The following is an 18,667-nucleotide window of genomic DNA, read 5'->3' as shown; positions in this document are numbered from 1 at the left end:
CACATGTACACCCATCCCCTAACTTGTGTGAGGTACGGTAATGAGGATAGTGCAATCGCACTAACACACTCACACTATTCATGTTGTCATGGATGTATGTATGAATGGGTAAGGGGTGATTATGATGGCCTGCACATTGAGTATACCGGTGAAGAGTAAGGAAGAGTGTGTTGTATATTCTAATTTATTTTAATCATACTTAACATGATGATGGCCATGAAACCATTTACGTGTTTGCAATGAAAGGAAAACATGCCACCAGGTGATTGCCAATTTATCCTTAGGCTACAGGCTAAGTAAAGGTCAAAGGTAATGATCATGATTTGTAAATTATATCAAATCACCCATCTTATAATTAAATTTATTTTTTCTTTCTTTCATTAACAGTCACAAATATTCCCACCTTCACATAGGGTCAGCCAGGGAAAGGTTTTGGCCCAAAATTTTCAGGAAATGGTTGGCCAGGCCTGACACTCAACTAATTGGTTTGAGCATGAATTTGTAATTTGTTTCGGGTGCAAGCAATAGCTCACCTCCTCTTTGCGAAGTACAGCATGGGATCTTTAAGTCCACTAAATAATGCTGGCAGACAGAACACCTATTTTAACGTCCATTCGAGGGACGGCACACACATCGATGAATCTCCCTACCTGCGAAACACCAAGATGTTCATAGTTGGGCCGGAATTTGAACCCAAGCCAGACAGCTTAGAGGAGAGTACATGTATCTCTAGGTTATCCTGCCAACCCAATTCATTTACCTAGAATGAAAAATCAACAATCTACTCTCTTGTAAAATATATGTGTATGTATACTGAGTGCCCTCGTATAATAAAATGAACACCCTTGAATGTGAACAAAATTTATTTGAGCAATCTGTGATATGAACACAATGAAAGTGACTTCATGTATACTAGTATCTGATAGCATTCCCTTTGGCATCATATGGTGCTTGAAACCATGAAGGAATCAAATCAGTGGTGTATGACAGCCTGATACAGATTTTGACAAATGTGGAGTAAATAGATTCTGTTGCAGCTCTTGCATGGTAAAGTTTGGCTTTTCCACAGATCCCAATCTATATGTTCTGATACGCGTTTGATAGTGTTCACGTCAGAACTCTGTGGTGTCCAGGGAAGTAGCTGGAGTCCATTCTGTCTCTTCCAGGCAGAGGAAGTTCCCAAAGTAGAGCTTATGGCACCATCTTCCTGCAGTAAATGTGTTCCATATTGTAAATCGCCTTGCTGGGATACAATACACCCTCTTACCGCTGTACGAGCAAGAATTTTTACAGAATGGAACACATTGACCGCAGGCAGATGGTGTCACAAATTCCATGCCACAATGGCAAATGGCCAAGTTCTGAAAGCATGCCACCAGATACGAACACATGGAGTCCATTTAATTGTGTTTGTACCACAGATTGTTAAAATTAAGTTTGTTTACAATTTGTGATGTTCATTTTATTCTACCACAGCACTGTAGTATTCTAGACTTAGAATTTTTTGTAAAGTTGAGTCAGCAATTGCATTGTGTGGATCAGAAGGTCTGTAAGGCAGGTTTTTGGTTGCAACTTCATGCATTGGCACCAAGTGGATCATCCTTTGTGAAGTAAATTTCTCATATGACTGGAATTCTGTTGTTCCAGAGTAGTAATGATTGCTGTCATTATGGCATTTGCTTTTTGGATTTGCTGACGATTTACACAGAAGCAGAAACAAGGTCTGGGATTTTCATGTTCACAGCCTACCATGGTACTGCAGGTGCTTTATTAGAGTGATGCAAATCGTAAGTCGTATGAACAATGTAACAGGTATAAAACTGTATAATACAGTACGATACTATCGAAAACCTAATATGTTGGGTTTCATGTCAAATTTAATGTTGGATCGGGGGAATCAATACACAGTTATGCGAGTTATTGGTTCAAATTGACTACCTGAATCCGAAGGATGATGAAGATATCTAAAGCATTGTTTAGCATCCACTCCAAGATTAAGTGTAATTTTTTTTTGTCAATGCGGTCACCAGAATGCAATTGCCTTACAAAGCTGTAACAACACCCACCTGCATCTTAGCAAGGTCAAAAAACATTGAAGCTATTGCAATTCAAAATAACCAATTGGGCTTGTTGCCTGTGAAATATTCCTGGCTGCTCTGCCACATGCTGTTGTCATGACTGAGTCACAAGGGATGCAATGAGGGCAATGTACATGTGAACAATCTACCAAGGACATAGAGAAGACAGCCCTCAGGCCTTTCATGCGATGAGTCAGCAAAACAGGCAGCTTGAGTGGATTGGGGTTACAGGGGGTTATGCACAGGGAGTGAAAGAGAGGAAAGGTGTTGTTTACAAAAGGGGGAACATGCTGTTGTTTGTTTACATGCATAGTCACATGCAGATTACTCTCTTACCCTCATCCCTTCAAACCGCGACAATGCCCTCAGGGGTCTCAGTGCTCGAAGTGTTCTAAGAGACTTAATGGCGCCCAGTTCCGAGTAGCCCAAAGTATAAGCCGCAAGACTGACTAAAGACACCTAAAAGATAAAACACAGATTCCATTCCGTTAGCAAATTACTGCCCCTTTGGCAAATAGGATGCATGTCGATCAGGTAACAACACGCCAAGGGGTCTCTTGATCCACTCGAGCCTAAGAGACAAACCTGTGTGTTAGTTCCACAGTGAAAAAAGGGGATTATGTGGAGGACATAAGGCTGGGTTAGTTTTCTCCACACAGCTGCATACTCAAACCGCAGCCTGCACACTCACAGCCTTACCCTCATGCCTTCGAATCTTGACAAAGCCCGTAGAGGCCTCAGAGCTCTCAAAGTCCTCAGAGACTTAATTGCACCAAGCTGGCCAAAACCGAGTATTGTAGCCAACATGGAGACAATAGAGATCTGTCCAGCACGCATGCCATCGTTATGTTAATTGTTATCAGGATGTTGCTTTCATTTGTGAGAATGTTTTCAACAAGATCCATATTATACTCATGTAATGGTTTGCTTGTATGTAGCATTCAACGTGTTCTACAAATGAGACATTCACAACAAACTAAGCCTCACTACAAAAGTATAATAACACAAATTTGGCAGTAAAAAGTACATCAATATATATATATATATATATATATATATATATATATATATATATATATATATATGTTCATATATTTCTACACATTATGCACACACACACACACACACACACACACACACACACACACACACACACACACACACACACACACACACACACACACACACACACACACACACACACACACACACACACACACACACACACACACACACACACACACACACACACACACACACACACCCAGTCGTGAACGGCGGTTGGGAATTATATCCGAAAAATAAATTTCTTCGTTCTCCAACCTATAGTTAGTTGTGTCCGAATGACTTGACATTTTGGCCAGCGACATGACATGCACCAGGCCTCCACTAGCATTTATCAAGAGCAATATGCTTGTTTACCTCCTCCCAGATATACCTGGGGGAGGGGGTGGGCCTGTTCCTTCGACCAATCACAAAGCTGTATTGCAAAACATCATGACCTATAACCTGTGACAAGCTTGTGTTGCATTTCTCCAGGCCATACATTGCCTTTGTTATCCTTGTTGATTATATCCTACTTTGCCTCGATCAATTATGAGATCGGTCAGGATGAGGGTAAATTATCAACCAGGATACACCTTGAGACGAGCACTGACCAACATCAAAGACAGAATACAAAATAATGACCTCACAGGTGTGGTATACACCATTCAATGTGACTGGTGTAGAATACAAAGAAGAGACGGGAAGAACCTGAGGCCAGCACATTACAGAACAGCAGAAGGCCTTCGAGTGCAATCACCTGGAAAGGTCCGCTATCGCCAAGCACGGGTTAAGGGTGGGCCATGTTCCACTATCGAACAATGTGAACGTGCTGGTGGCATCCCGAAACCATGCGAGGAGGCGACAACTCGAAGCATGGCACGCCAGGCAAATTAGGTCACCTCTGAAAAAGGAGTCTGTGGTGTTATCACAGGCTTATTTATGGTCCCCTCATTTACAAATACACCAGCGAGGCACCAATGGCAGGAGGAGAACAGAGGCAAAGTAGGATATAATCAGCAAGGACAAGAAAGCCAACATACGGTGTGGAGAGATGCAACACAAGCTTGTCACGGGTTAAGGGTCACGAGATCTCCCAATACAGCTTTGTGATTGGTCAACAGAACAGGGCCACCCAATCACCCAGGTATATCCAGGAGTAGGTAAACAAGGAAATTGCTCTTGATAATGGCTAGTGGAGGCCCAGTCGGTGCATGTCGAGTTGCTGGCCGAAATGTCGAGTAATTCGGACAAAACTATGTAATAGGTTGGAGAATGAAGAAATGGATATGTGTGTGTGTGTGTATATATATATATATATATATATATATATATATATATATATATATATATATATATATATATATATATATATATATATATATATATATATATATATATATATATATATATATATATATATATATATATATGTATATATATATATATATATATATATATATATATATATATATATATATATATATATATATATATATGTATATATATATATATATATATATATATATATATATATATGTATATATATATATATATATATATATATATATATGTATATATATATATATATATATATATATATATGTATATGTATATATATATATGTATATATATATATATATATATATGTATATGTATATATATATATGTGTATATATATATATATATATATATATATATATATATATATATATATATATATATATATATATATATATATATATATATATATATATATATATATATACACACGTGTATGTATGTATGTATATAATATACATGCATGTATATATACATATACATGTATGTATGAATATACAAATATGTACATGTATGTATGTATATATACATGTATGTATAATATATATATATATATATATATATATATATATATATATATATATATATATATATATATACATACATGTATGTATGGACATACATATCTATATATTAACACTCAAGGACCAATTTTGTGCTCCTCCTAGAGGTCGCGTCCCGTTTTTCTCAGTACTGTGACCTGGACTGAAAGAAACTTCGTACCTGTAAGAGTGCATTACACATAGTGCCAATAGTCAACCTTCAACTCAATCAGAATAAACACTTATCGTTTACATGGCGACGTGTGACGTCACAGCTGAGACGCGTCAGGACGTCATGACATCATCGGTCATTGGGTGACGTCATTACGTCTGTCGTCGACAGACCGTTACTGCTGAGAGGTGTAATTCCACTCCTCAAAAATAGCGTCTGCAATGTAAAACCCTCTTCTGCACATGCTGACTGCCTCAGAATGTGAATTTGACACAAAAAATGTAACAAGAAACATTGTATCTTCTATATATTAACACTGAAGGACCAATTTTGTGCTCCTCCTCGCGGTCGCGTCACGTTTTTCTCGGTACTGTGACCTGGACTGAAAGAAACTTCGTACCTGTAAGTGTGCATCACACATAGTGGCAAGAGTCAAACTTCAACTCTGAAGCAGAATAAAAACTTTTCGTTGAGACGGGGGCGAGGAGTGAAGAGATGGGGGCAGGGAGTGAAGAGGCGGGGGGCAAGTAAGCACATGTTTGGGCGGGGGTAAGCAAATTGAAAGCGGGAGACGGGGGGAAATGGGGCGGGGGATGAGTGGGCGGGGGCTGGGATGAATTAGGCGGAGTTGAGTGTGAGGGGTGGACAGGGGCGGGGAATCAAGAGACGGGGGGGTGGGGAGTGAAGAGGCGGGGCGGGACCTGGGTAATTAAATTTTTGGGCGGGGGTAAGCAAATTGAAGGCAAGGGGTGGGAGGCGGGGGGGAATGGGGCAGGGGCGGGGGATGAATAGGCGGGGGCAAGCACGCCCTGTCCAGTCCATGTCCCTCAAGTGTGGGTGAGCTGGTGAGGGTGGTTGAATGAACGGAATCCGTCTGTGACGGGGTTTCGGCTAGTATATATAAATACATGTATGTATGTATATATATATATATATATATATATATATATATATATATATATATATATATATATATATATATATATATATATACATACACATGTATGTATTTATATATATACACATGTATGTATTTATATATATACACATGTATGTATTTATATATATACACATGTATGTATATATATATATATATATATATATATATATATATATACACATGTATGTATTTATATATATACACATGTATGTATATATATATATATATATATATATATATATATATATATATATATATATATATATATATATATATATATATACACACATGTATGTATTTATATTTATATATATATATATATATATATATATATATATATATATATATATATATATATATATATATATATATATATATATATATATATATATATATACATACATATACTGTATATTGGGTAGTCGATGTCGAAAACAAATATTTGAGATTTTTTTTTTCTACCCTTAGTAATACTTGAAAGATAATATCCTAAGGAGTAGAAAGAAGACAAGCATCGAATTGACAACAGAACTGCCAGAAGGCTGAGGTGTCATTGTCCTTTCATCAACAGTATGAAGGTCACTTTTAAAATCAGAACTTAAAGGATGTGTGCAGTCAGAAAACTTCTGGAAAGAAAGTGGAACAAGACTAAATGGCTAAAAATACACACAAAAACACAGAAAATAGACTATGGAATAATGGTCAAAGGTGATTTTTACTGATGAGTCAAAGTTTCAGTTATTTGGATCAAATGGAAGACAGGATGTGAGACAACAAAAAACTAAAACTTATTTTAAAAAATCCTTGCTTGATGCCAACAATTAAGCATGGAGGAGGTTCAATTCAAGTTTGGGGGATGCATATCACAAGGAAAACACAAGGAAATTAGAAACAGGTGGAGACCATTCAGCACATCATGATATCCTCAAGTGGTATTGGAAAATTGCTGACATTAGCTCCAGCAAGGTACAAACAAATTTTAATCCACATGCTATCCCTAATGTTGCAAGACTTATTAGTCCAAACTTCATATTACAACAACATAATGATCCAAAACACTCAGCTGGATAATTAAAACTTGTTTGCAAAAGAAAGAGGAAGCTGGAGTCCTTCATCACATTCAATGGCCCACCTCAAAACCCAGATCTCAATTTCACTGAAGATGTACGAGACTATTTCAACAAAGAAAAAGTAAAAAAGAATTCTAGCAACTTAGTTGATCTTTGGAAGGTTTTGGAAGAAGTGGAACCCCTTCCACAAGAGTTTATAACAACATTATTTGAAAGTATCCCCAGAATTTCAATGGTTTTGAAGGAAAAGGGTGGACGTACTTGCTATTCATTTCTATCAAGGTATATTTGGTATAAATTTCATTATTTGAATGAGATTTTCTTTTTCATAAAGGTGTATGTGCATTGGCCACAAAGTTTTAGGTTCATCATATATCGGAGTAGAAAAATGGAAAATGTCCAAGTCTGTTGCACAGTAGTATGTGTAATATATATAAAATCGTTCAGCCACACAGCACAGCCAACCAATTGATCGGCCAAAGTACAAGTAAAGTCTACTCCCCAATTTTTTAACAAACAGGAAAGATAGTCCTCCTCAGGCGACGTTTGATTTGCAGTTGACAAGCCTTCTCAAAGACACGCGGCCATTTATAGCAAACCACTTCTGGTCACGTGTGTAAGCATGCGCACATCTTTTGCTTATCAGAATGTGTCAATGCCACTCATCATTGGATTCCCACTGATTCCTGGTCATTGATTTTTTTTTTTTTTTAATCTGATGTTATAATTATGTGTTTGCACAGCTCACTGTGCATGCCCCAAAACCTCCAGGTTATTAAAGACTGTCTTTTGGTTCTGCATGTGGATCACGATGGGGGTGCGGGTTGATGCACTTTCTGCATGTATTATGCATGTCCCGGTAAAAGGTGTGTATGTGTGTTGTTGCCACATTTTGATAACCAAAAGATGTGCACATACTTACACATGTGACTGGAAGAGGTTCACTATAATGCCCAGGTGTCATTTGCTGTGCCTCTTGGCTTGAGAAGGCTTGCGGACTGCAAGCAAAACATCACATGAGGAGGACTCTCTTTCCTGTTTGTTAAAAAAAATTGGGGAGCAGAGTTTACTCACACTTTGTTTGATTGATTGGTTGGCTGTGCTGTGTTGCTGAACGATGTATTGTCCCAACCGCATCAATATATATATATATATATATATATATATATATATATATATATATATATATATATATATATATATATATATTGTTACGTTTGAGGGGGGGGTATGCATTCAAAGGGTAATTAGGATGTTTAATTAGGTATGCCATGCTGTTCGAGTTTACCAGGATCTCGATGTAATAAGTAGCAATTCAGTGGTGATATGTTGTCTAGTAAATGTCCATTTCTTCAAGGGGGAAATGATAATTGTCACGTAATTAGATAGGGACACGGGATAGGGTAAGTGTGTCTGCGTAAACCCCTTTTAGTAGTCCCTGGAGGCTGGCCGTGACGTCACAGGACAGTGCAGCGGATGGCTCCGCCCCGTGATCACGATTGGCGGAAGGCGACGGCGGTGGGCCAATAAACGGCTCGATTGGAAGTGACGAGGACAGGAGGATAAAAAGGTTCTGTTCGGGGTCGAAAAAGAAGAGGAAGAAGATCGGGACAAAAAGATCGTGTTTTTTTGGTGTGGAGGCTGTTGCGCGGAGAGCGTGCTTGTTGTTGTGCTGATTCGATCGTGTTCTTCATCGTGTCTTGGAGCCTTGCTGAGCCTCGTGCCTCACCTTGGTTGGCTCTGGGGTTCTGCTGACTCGGAGTACGGGGTCGAATGGCGGGCGGACCTGCCTCCCTCTCCTGCTCGCAATTTGGCGCCAGAACTGGTTCCCTGGCGGCTGTGAGCGGACTTGGGCCAGGACCAGGAGGTCGACAGCACCACGGTTTCTCCTGCCACCCCTGACGAGAGCAAGGCCAGCTCGTCCGACGCTGATCCAGGAACAGTTGCGTTCACACCACGGTCCAGCCTGACCACCAGAAATAGCTACGTTTTGTGTGTGTGTGTGTGTGTGTGTGTGTGTGTGTGTGTGTGTGTGTGTGTGTGTGTGTGTGTGTGTGTGTACTTGGCGCCTAAGAGGGTTTGAGATCTGTATATTCATTGGAATTGTCTGTTTTCTCCACGCCCGATCCCACACCATCCCGTCGAATCGCCCCGGATCCCTCTTCTTGCCGAGTCTTGTTATTTCTGGCTAATAATAAAAACAAATAAACATCATCAACTCAGTGAAAAGTGACTTGTGCCACCTTCCTCGTCCCGTTTGCGGTAGAGCGATTAGAACCGCCATGTTTGGGTTATAAATAAATAAACCGCCTCCATCGTTTCGGCTCATTCTACGTTGGCGGGACTGTTCAAGTCCCGTGGACGTCACATTGGTGTCAGGGTGTTGGATGTTCGAACCCCTCTAAATTATATTTGGTATCGGGAGAATATACCAAGATTAAAATCTCGCCACGAATTGGAATATAAAATTACTACAGAAAAGCGCACGAGCGCGGGAAAATTTTGGCGGAATTTTTCAAATTTAAATTAATTGGCGGCAAACGGGACTTCTGCACCATGGCGGATGTGCAGATGTTTGAGGAGGAAGGCCACGTGTCTGGCAGCGAGTCGGAAGAAGAAGGGAGAGACGGGGGTAGTGTTGGAACCTCCCCCATTCCGAGCGTGGACCGTGCTTCATCGCCCGTAACGGAGCCGGCAGTGCCAGAAACCGGCACTATGACGATCTGGACAATGTAGGAACGTTTAATGAGTGCAATTACAGCACAGGGGGCAAAAATGATGGCACAGGGGGCACAAATGGCAGCACAAATGGAAAATCAATTCGTGACACAGAGGGCAGACATGACGGCACAGAGGGCAGAAATGACGGCACAAGGGGCAGAAATGACGGCACAAATGGAAAATCAATTCGTGACACAGAGGGCAAAAATGACGGCACAGGGGGCAGAGATGGCGGATCGATTGGGGGTAATGGGGGAACAGTTGGGTGCACGGATTGATTTAATGAAAAATGAATTTGGTGGAAAAGATGGAGAAAATGAAAACTGAGATGCAGGAGTGTGTGGATGTTCAATTGGGGGAAATACAAAGTAAATTCGAGGATAGATTGGAGGAAACAAAGGTAGAAATTACATTGGAGGGGGAAAATATGCGGAAGAAATTGGTAGATAAAATTGATGCAACGAAAATTCGGGTTGATAAAGTGGATGAAAGCCTGGAACGTCATCGTGTCTGTGTGGATGCTCGTATGCAGCTACAAGTTGAAGAGTGGGGAGAGCTGAGGAAGCAAGGGATGAATTTGGCGGAGGAGGTAAAAGGATTGGAGGCTCGTTTGGACAAACAAGATAAAATTATGAGCCAAGATGAAGTCTTGGATAAAAGGCCTGGTAGAGCCGTCTTTTGTAAGTAGAGTGTCCGGGTTGGTTGAGGAGCAGCTACAAACTCGCGACGGAGCCTTGGAGGAGGTTGTGCGGGCCCAGAAGATCCTGCAGGAAGAGGTGAATCGGTCCATTCAACGTTTGGAACAGGAGGCAAAATTGACCCATGAGACCCTCACCACAAAACATCTTTGGCCACAGTGGGCTCCGAAATTGGATACGCAGCCACAAGGGTGTTTGATCCCTGGGCTGGATTCGGACAAGGGAGAAACTGAGAAGCGGGCCACCGTAAAAGTGATCCCCCTGGTAAATTTTGATGGGTCAGGGAGCGTTGAAGCTTTTCTGACGCAATTTGAGTGCATTTCCCGACTAAACGGGTGGAATGAGCAGGAACGTCCATGGAATTTGGTGGCAACGTTGCGGGGACCAGCGCAGATGTGTTAAACGTGATCGCGGAGGGGATGTTGACCAGCTCCCACATTTGCGAGGCGTTGAGCCGTCGGTTTGGGTTCGCGGCAAACTGTGATCTGGTGCGGGCCCAGCTCCAGCACCGCAGATTAAAGCCGGGTGAGACAGTGCAGGAGCTGGCACAGGACATTTACCAATCAGTCAAGATCGCGTATCGGGACCTTACAGTGGAGGCATGGGACAGACTGGCACTAGAGAAATTTTTAGCTGCTCTTCCTGACCCTGAGGTCCGAGCGCTAGTGGAGTTACAGGATCCACCCACCGTTCACCGAGCGGCTGAGTGTGCAGCCAGGCTGGCCTCGTGGAGGCGGCCGGGTCGGGTGCCAGAGAGGCCATCGGTGACGGTCCGACAGGCGGAGATTCAGGATCAAGGAGAGGGGCTGGGAGAAATTGGCATTACCCAAATGTTTCAGGAAATTTGCCAGAAACTGTCAAGTTTGATAAAGGGTAATCCGGTAGTTAGTGCGCCAAAGCGGCGGGGTCCAGCCCAGCCAATAGAGCAATTCGATTATGGCTGAGGGGGTCCGGAACCGGAAGAGACATTACACCGATACCCACGGGGGCCTTTTATGGGGAGTTGTTTCCGGTGCGGGCGAAGAGGACACATGCAACGATATTGCCGGTACCCGGCGATGGAGAGAACCTCCAATAGACTTTCAAGCCCGGAGAGGATGAATCCTCCTGCTGAACCGCCAGGTCTATCCGAGATGCCCTTTCATAGGTCGGGTCCGGAAATCACAGTCGGGGGTCGGGGAGACTAGATCGGGCTGAGCATATAGGGCCATGCTCGGCTGCTGAGATTGTGGCGAAGTGCCTCCTTTGGTGAAAAAAAATGAATTGTGGGAAAATTGGCATGTGTTTGTAAGTTCTGCTGGGTTTTAGAGTGACAATAGGGACAATCGGTAATTGGAAACAAAGCGGGCACGAGTGGGTGTCCAATGGCTGGTGCGTGGATCGGGTGAGGAGAAGTGCTGTGTGAGTTGCTTCAAGTTAAGAAGTGAAACATATGGTGCACACGTTGATTTTTTATTGGACATAGTGTGGTAACAGGGAAGGTCATGGTCGGTGAAGTGTTAGAAATGCAGGTGTCACATGTAAGGCCGATGGGGTGGGGGAGTCATGTGGGTTTTGTGGGTGGGGATGATGTGCTTGTCCACAGGGATTGCTCTCACGGTGAGCGTGAATTGCGACCCCCTTCAAGGAGATTCACCACCTGGTGGCTAATGGTGACAGTGTCTGGAGGCAACTGGGAGAGGGTCTGGTTGGGCGACCAAGGCGGGTAGGACCTTGGCGACCCAGGAAGGCCAGAGGAGCCAGTGAGACCCCTTCCAGAGTGTTGTACGGGATTAGAGCTGATGGCTACCAGGGGGGAGGGAATCAAAGGGAGCGGGGCGGAGAAACGTCTGGGTTGGACTAAAGCTTATCTGTGGGCATGGTTGCACCTGAGATGCCCCCATCATCTTGTGGTAACCCACCCCACGGCCACGACGGGATTCAGCCTGCATGATTAAAATGAGGACCATGACCTAGAAATGTGATGATGACCATGGTGTGAGTGTTGTGAAGATGTATGAGTCCCACTCGATCCCGCACAACTTGACATGTGCAGCAAGGGCATGATGTCCGCATAATTTTGGGGCAAGCAAATTTGAAAATTGGCTCCCCAGGTAACGCTGGGTCTATTAGCATCCACTGGGGGAGGCGGTCAAGTGTAAATATCCTGTGAATAGTGTCGTTAAGGCTTAGAGTAGGAATGTAAAGTATAAGTGTTGTGTTTTTTTTGTGGAACCTTTTGTTTCCCCTCCCCAGATCACTGGAAGAGTGTTGGGCAAGAGCGATGATCCAGAAGATGGAGTGCAACTTCGCTCAGTGCTCTCATGTGATAAAATAAAAAATAAAAATAAAAAAAACGAATGATTGTTTAAGCGAGGATAAGGCCATAAGGGGGTAGTACATTCAGCAGGATAGGTAAGTTAGCTGCGACTCGCTGCCCATTGCCCCTCCTACTTTATTTCGTTAGGTTAATTAGGTGTGAGTCAGTAAGTGTTAAGGCTGGTACGGTAGCGCCTGTGATATACCTTGCAGGAGCTGCGGTACCAGAGGAGGGGGCAGTGTTACGTTTGAGGGGGGGGGTATGCATTCAAAGGGTAATTAGGATGTTTAATTAGGTATGCCATGCTGTTCGAGTTTACCAGGATCTCGATGTAATAAGTAGCAATTCAGTGGTGATAAGTTGTCTAGTAAATGTCCATTTCTTCAAGGGGGAAATGATAATTGTCACGTAATTAGGTAGGGACACGGGATAGGGTAAGTGTGTCTGCGTAAATCCCTTTTAGTAGTACCTGGAGGCTGGCCGTGACGTCACAGGACAGTGCAGCGGATGGCTCCGCCCCGTGATCACGATATGTATATGTATATATATATATATATATATATATATATATATATATATATATATATATGTATGTATGTATGTATGTATGTATGTATGTATGTATGTATGTATGTATGTATGTATGTATGTATGTATATATATATATATATATATATATATATATATATATATATATATATATATATATATTGTTGTGGTTGACGAAATTCGCAAACCACCATTCAGGTCCCTTATGTGAGATATCTCGGTAAGTATATGTGTAGTTAGGCCCAAACCCGTTGTCTAGAGGGAATAAATGTCATTCATGCGGGCTGCGACTCTTCAGGATAGCCGTTTTTCTTTTACTATCTTTATTTTGGACCAGCCGCCATTATTACCACCACCAACCACGTCTCAACAGCCATCACACAACAACCACCAACCACAACGCCGCTTCACAACAACAACCACCAACCACAACGCCGCTTCACAACAACAACCACCAACCACAACGCCGCTTCACAACAACGACCACCAACCACAACGCCGCTTCACAACAACAACCACCAACCACAACCCCGCTTCACCACAACCGCCACGACCTTTACCGTCACAACTCGCAACCATCGCATCCACACCATCTCGCGCCACTCGTGGGCACCGATACTGGACTCGTGCAGGGCGCGCACTGAGCAGCGTATTCAAAAACATCACGGACTTTCCGAAGAAAAACGGATCAAAAACGACTCACGCCCACTTTTGTTCCGTCCAATCGGTGAGCGAGGGGCGATTTGGCCCCGCCTCCAGGGCGTTGGAGGGCGGTCGCTATATGCAAATTCATGGATCAAAAAGCATTCACGCCCACTTTTCCTCGGGCCAATGGGGAGCCAGTTAGAGAGGTGAAGGGTCGGAGGCAGAGGGTCAAGGGTGAAGGAGCGAAGCCACGGGGGATATAAACGGCTGCGTTCGTCAGTCAGAGCAGTTCAGTGAGAGTTGTGCGGAGTTCAAGAGAGTCGTCGGTGGAGCTGGAAAGAAGTGGGAGAAGTCAAGAGTGAAGAGTTGGGACGAGCCAAGAGAGGAGACGGAGAGGGCGAGTAGACGGAGCTGTGGAGAGGTGACGGCGGCGAAGGCGGACGAGGGGGTGCTCGCGTTGGTGCCGGGAGCTGCAGAGGGAGAGGCCAGTAACGCGACCGAGGTCGAGGAGGAGACGCTCGCCGTGGGACCCGAGACAGGGTGATATCCTCCTTCCCCCGAGCATCAGCAACCCCCTCCTGTTTCCCCCCCCGCGCTGAGATAGTGCGACAAAGGGGGCCCCTTTCCCACCCCCTACCAGACACTGTCCGCGAGGCCCGCGGAGTTGAGGCACCACCGCCACTTCGCGTCTCATCATCAGACGGGTAGGCCCGACCCGGTCTCAGCCCCAGGCCCGCCTCATCCTTGAGGGTGGTTCTTTTTCTTTTGCTTTGGGTATCTGTGTTGTCGGCGCCGTCTGTGAAGTAAAATTGTATAAGTGTTGCCGTGTGCCCAGTAGTCGGTTAGATCTGCATTGTTGCATTTGCTTTTTGTGTAATATTGCATTGTCTTCTTCTTTTACATGTGCTTTTGGTGGAATTGTATATGTGTGCTTTCCGTTCATCGCGAAATAAATGTGCTTATTGTTGAACTGTTTTCCCGCTTCGCTTCGTCTTTTCCTCTGTTGAATCTCCATCTTGCTTCACGTAAAGGGTTGGTCGTGGGCTAAAACGCCCGATAATTAATCGAACCGTCGAGGCCGACGAATAACACCGCTCGGTTATCCCGATAGTACGGAACGGGTCGCTTAAAGTGGCCCGTGTCCGAAGTCGACCTGCGGCGAGGTGCGATCGCCCGGTCTACCCTCCGTGTGGGTACTTTGGTAGGTCGAATTTGGCGAGCAACCCTATCCCACGCGGGGGCCGATTGGCACGATCGTGGTGAGACCGAAAGGTCCACCCGTGACTGGTTCCCGGCGTTAGTCCGAGAGGGTCACGACTGGATTGTCCGTCCGGTGGGCGACGTGCCGCGATTCGAGTTACGTGGCCGTTCGCACGCCGGCGGGCGCGAATCCGCAACAATATATACACATACATACATATATCTTCTTCTTCTTCTTTCGGATGCTCCCATTCGGGGTCGCCACAGCGGATCATCCGTATGATCCGCATAGTGATTTGGCACATGTTTTACGCCGGATGCCCTTCCTGACGCAACCCTGGTCGCCTCTTACGACACAGGGATATGGTACACCTGTTTTAACCGGGGTATACACCGGCCCAGTATACTGGTACTCATTTTCCCGACCTCGGAAGGATGACAGGCTGAGTCAACCCCCTGGTGTATTAATTCAGTGGCTCAACGGGGCTTGAACTCAGGACCTTTTGGATCCCAAGCCGCTGCCCGAACCACTGCGCCAACACCAGGCTGACTTGGGGTTTGACAAATTAAGGGAGTGGGTATGTACAGTGACAGGCAAAGGCGATAGGTTGGGAGGGAGACAGGTAGGTAGGTCCGAGCATACATACATATATATATATATATATATATATATATATATATATATATATATATATATATATATATATATATATATTTATATATACATACTAGTGTGTACTAGGTGCGGTGGGACGCAAGAAGCACGCGGGCCACCATCTACTCCGCTTTATTGCGCGACCAGAAGCACAGTCCTGCCACCCCTAGCGGGCGAAGCATGATATACGAAAACCCAATCACGTGACACAGCACACTCCTCCCCCCGTAAAATGACCCGTCACATAACGAACGGATAATCACAACATGACCATCAGAAACCCATCAACACTCATAATCCTCCAAGTAGCGCGGCCGCACCCTGACCCGCCTCGGACGGGCAGCGCCACCAGACAGTCCATAGAGACGAATGGCAGGCGAGTCACCCGTGACAGGATGAACTGCGTTCCTGTAATGGAGCAAAAAAGCATCGATCACCGTCTGCACAGGTGCAACACCCCCCCTGCGCAAAGCCCGCTTCAACATCTTGACAAACGACTCAGCTTGGCCATTCGTCTCAGGATGATACGGTGCGGACCTTAGATGTCGAATACCATTCTGGCGCATAAACTCATCAAATACACCCGCGATGAACTGCGGACCATTATCAGAGACCAGGATCTCCGGCAACCCTTTATTAGCAAAGATCGTCCGCAGCTTCTCTACCGTAATGCTTGCTGAAGTATGCTGCATTACTACCACCTCCGGCCATTTCGAGAATGCATCAATCACAATCAAAAACATCTTGCCATTAACCGGTCCTGCAAAATCTACATGGACCCTCTGCCAAGCTCGGTCTGGCACAGGCCAGAGACTCAAAGCTCGACGCGGGTTATCAGCATCTGTATGGCACGTGGTGCAACGCTTAACCAATTGCTCAATGTCTTTGTCCAACCCCGGCCACCACAACAGGCTACGAGCAAGACTCTTGGTCTTCACGATGCCCAGGTGACTGACATGCAGTTCTTCCAAACACCGCTGCCTGAACCTCGGTGGAATCACGGTCCTCATTCCCCACATTATGCACCGTTGGACCAACGACAGCTCCGCTGCGCGTGACGTGAAAGGTCGAAATGCCGGTGTCGAAGGCAGATCACGCCAATTCCCCGTAGAAATCGCCTGGACGACACAGGCAAGCACCGGATCACGAGCCGACTCCACCGCGACCTGCCTGGCCGTGACCGGCCCGCTTTGGACCTGGTCCAGCGCAAACACATCGACCCGGTCGCCCAGCTCAGACGCAGCTGGACCCTCCGCACACGGCAAGCGTGAGAGCCCGTCGCAGTTAGCATGCTTCTCGGTGCTTCGGAACTGAATATCATAATCGTAAGCACCCAGAAACAGACACCACCGCTGTATTCGCGCGGCTGCTACCACCGGCACTCCGCGTTCGGGTCTCAGGATGAATTGAAGCGGTTTGTGATCCGTCTGTAAAATGAAATGCCGTCCCAGCAGATATTGATGAAACCTCCGCACACCCCAGACGATGCTGAGAGCCTCCCGTTCGATCTGGGCATATCCGCGCTCTGCTGTGGACAGGGTCCGGGATGCAAAACAAACAGGCCGCTCGGAACCATCGTCCATCCTGTGGGAGAGCACTGCCCCGATGCCATATGCAGAGCTGTCGCATGCCAATAGGAGCGGACGCGCAGGCTCGTAGTGCACGAGGACCGTATCCTCTGTGAGCAGCCGCTTGACGCGGTCGAACGACGCCTGGTGTGCAGGCCCCCAAATCCAGCGCTCGTCCTTCTTGAGCAACCGCGTTAACGGCGCAAGTTGTGAGCTGAGCCCGCGCACGAACCTTTGGTAATACTGGGCCATGCCAATGAACGAGTGCAGCTGCGTCTTGTCGCGAGGCGGTGGCATGTGTTGAATCGCTTCCACCTTCCGAGGGCCTTTCAACAGCCCCTCCGGCGTGATGATGTGCCCGAGGTATTCCAAGCGCTGCTTGAAGAACGCGCACTTGTTCCTGTTTAAGCGCAGGCCGCACGCTTCTGGCTTTGTCAGCACTCGGGCAATGTTCGCCAGATGCTCGTCCGCTGTTTTCCCCGCAATGAGTACATCGTCCAGGTAGGTCTGAGCGGGCAGGCCAATGCAAACCTGATCCATAGCTTTCTGCCACAAAGCTGGGGCCGAAGCAATGCCAAAACAGAGTCGGGTATATCGATAGAGTCCTTGACACGTGTTGATTGTTAAAAGCTCGCTACTCCCGGGATCCATCGGCAGGTGAAAATATGCATCACGCAGGTCTAGCTTCGTGAAGTATCGACTCCCCGCCAATCGCGCATATATTTCATCGATTGACGGCAATGGATATTGCTCCACGCTGAGCCCCGGGTTAACTGTGGATTTGAAGTCCCCGCACAATCGGACGTCCCCATTCCGTTTCAGCACCGTGACAACCGGGGTGGCCCAATCCGAGCATGACACCCGTTCGATCACTCCACAGGCCTCTAGCCTATCCAGTTCACCCTTGACCTTGTCCCGCAGGGCATACGGCACCAGACGCGGTTTACAAAACCGAGGAATCACCCCCTCCTTCAAGAAGAGTTTTCGCCTCCATGCCCTTGAGTTTTCCAAGGTCGTCTCTAAACAACCCTTGATGTCTTCGAAGAATCTCCTCCAACTGATCCTCCCACTGGCTCGGCACGGGTTGCACAAGGTGAACTGCGGCCCAGTCTAGCCTGATGCGGGTCATCCAATCTCGGCCGAGG

General features: G+C 45.4%; 1 protein-coding gene across 6 annotated transcripts in view; it reads right to left on the bottom strand.

Annotated features, from left to right (window-relative positions):
• LOC147030369 (sodium channel protein type 1 subunit alpha-like) overlaps positions 1–18,667 on the bottom strand; it is a 269,967-nt gene that overhangs the window by 53,896 nt on the left and 197,404 nt on the right. For 3 of the 6 annotated variants that reach the window (XM_085874344.1, XM_085874339.1, XM_085874338.1), the window contains 2 exons: positions 2,778–2,900; positions 2,415–2,537 (listed from right to left, as the gene is read on the bottom strand). The exons of 1 other annotated variant lie outside the window; for it this stretch is intronic. In XM_085874344.1, coding sequence (XP_085730470.1) covers positions 2,415–2,537; positions 2,778–2,900 — 246 coding nt within the window. The remainder of the gene's footprint in view (positions 1–2,414; positions 2,538–2,777; positions 2,901–18,667) is intronic. 2 more of the 6 variants (XM_085874341.1, XM_085874340.1) reach the window with 2 other exon arrangements.

This window comes from Eptatretus burgeri, chromosome 3 (genome assembly GCF_056783735.1).
Source record: "Eptatretus burgeri isolate ZD-2024b chromosome 3, Ebu_testis_v1, whole genome shotgun sequence".
In the NCBI taxonomy this organism is placed as follows: domain Eukaryota; kingdom Metazoa; phylum Chordata; class Myxini; order Myxiniformes; family Myxinidae; genus Eptatretus; species Eptatretus burgeri.
This window is presented reverse-complemented; position numbering and strand designations above follow the sequence as displayed.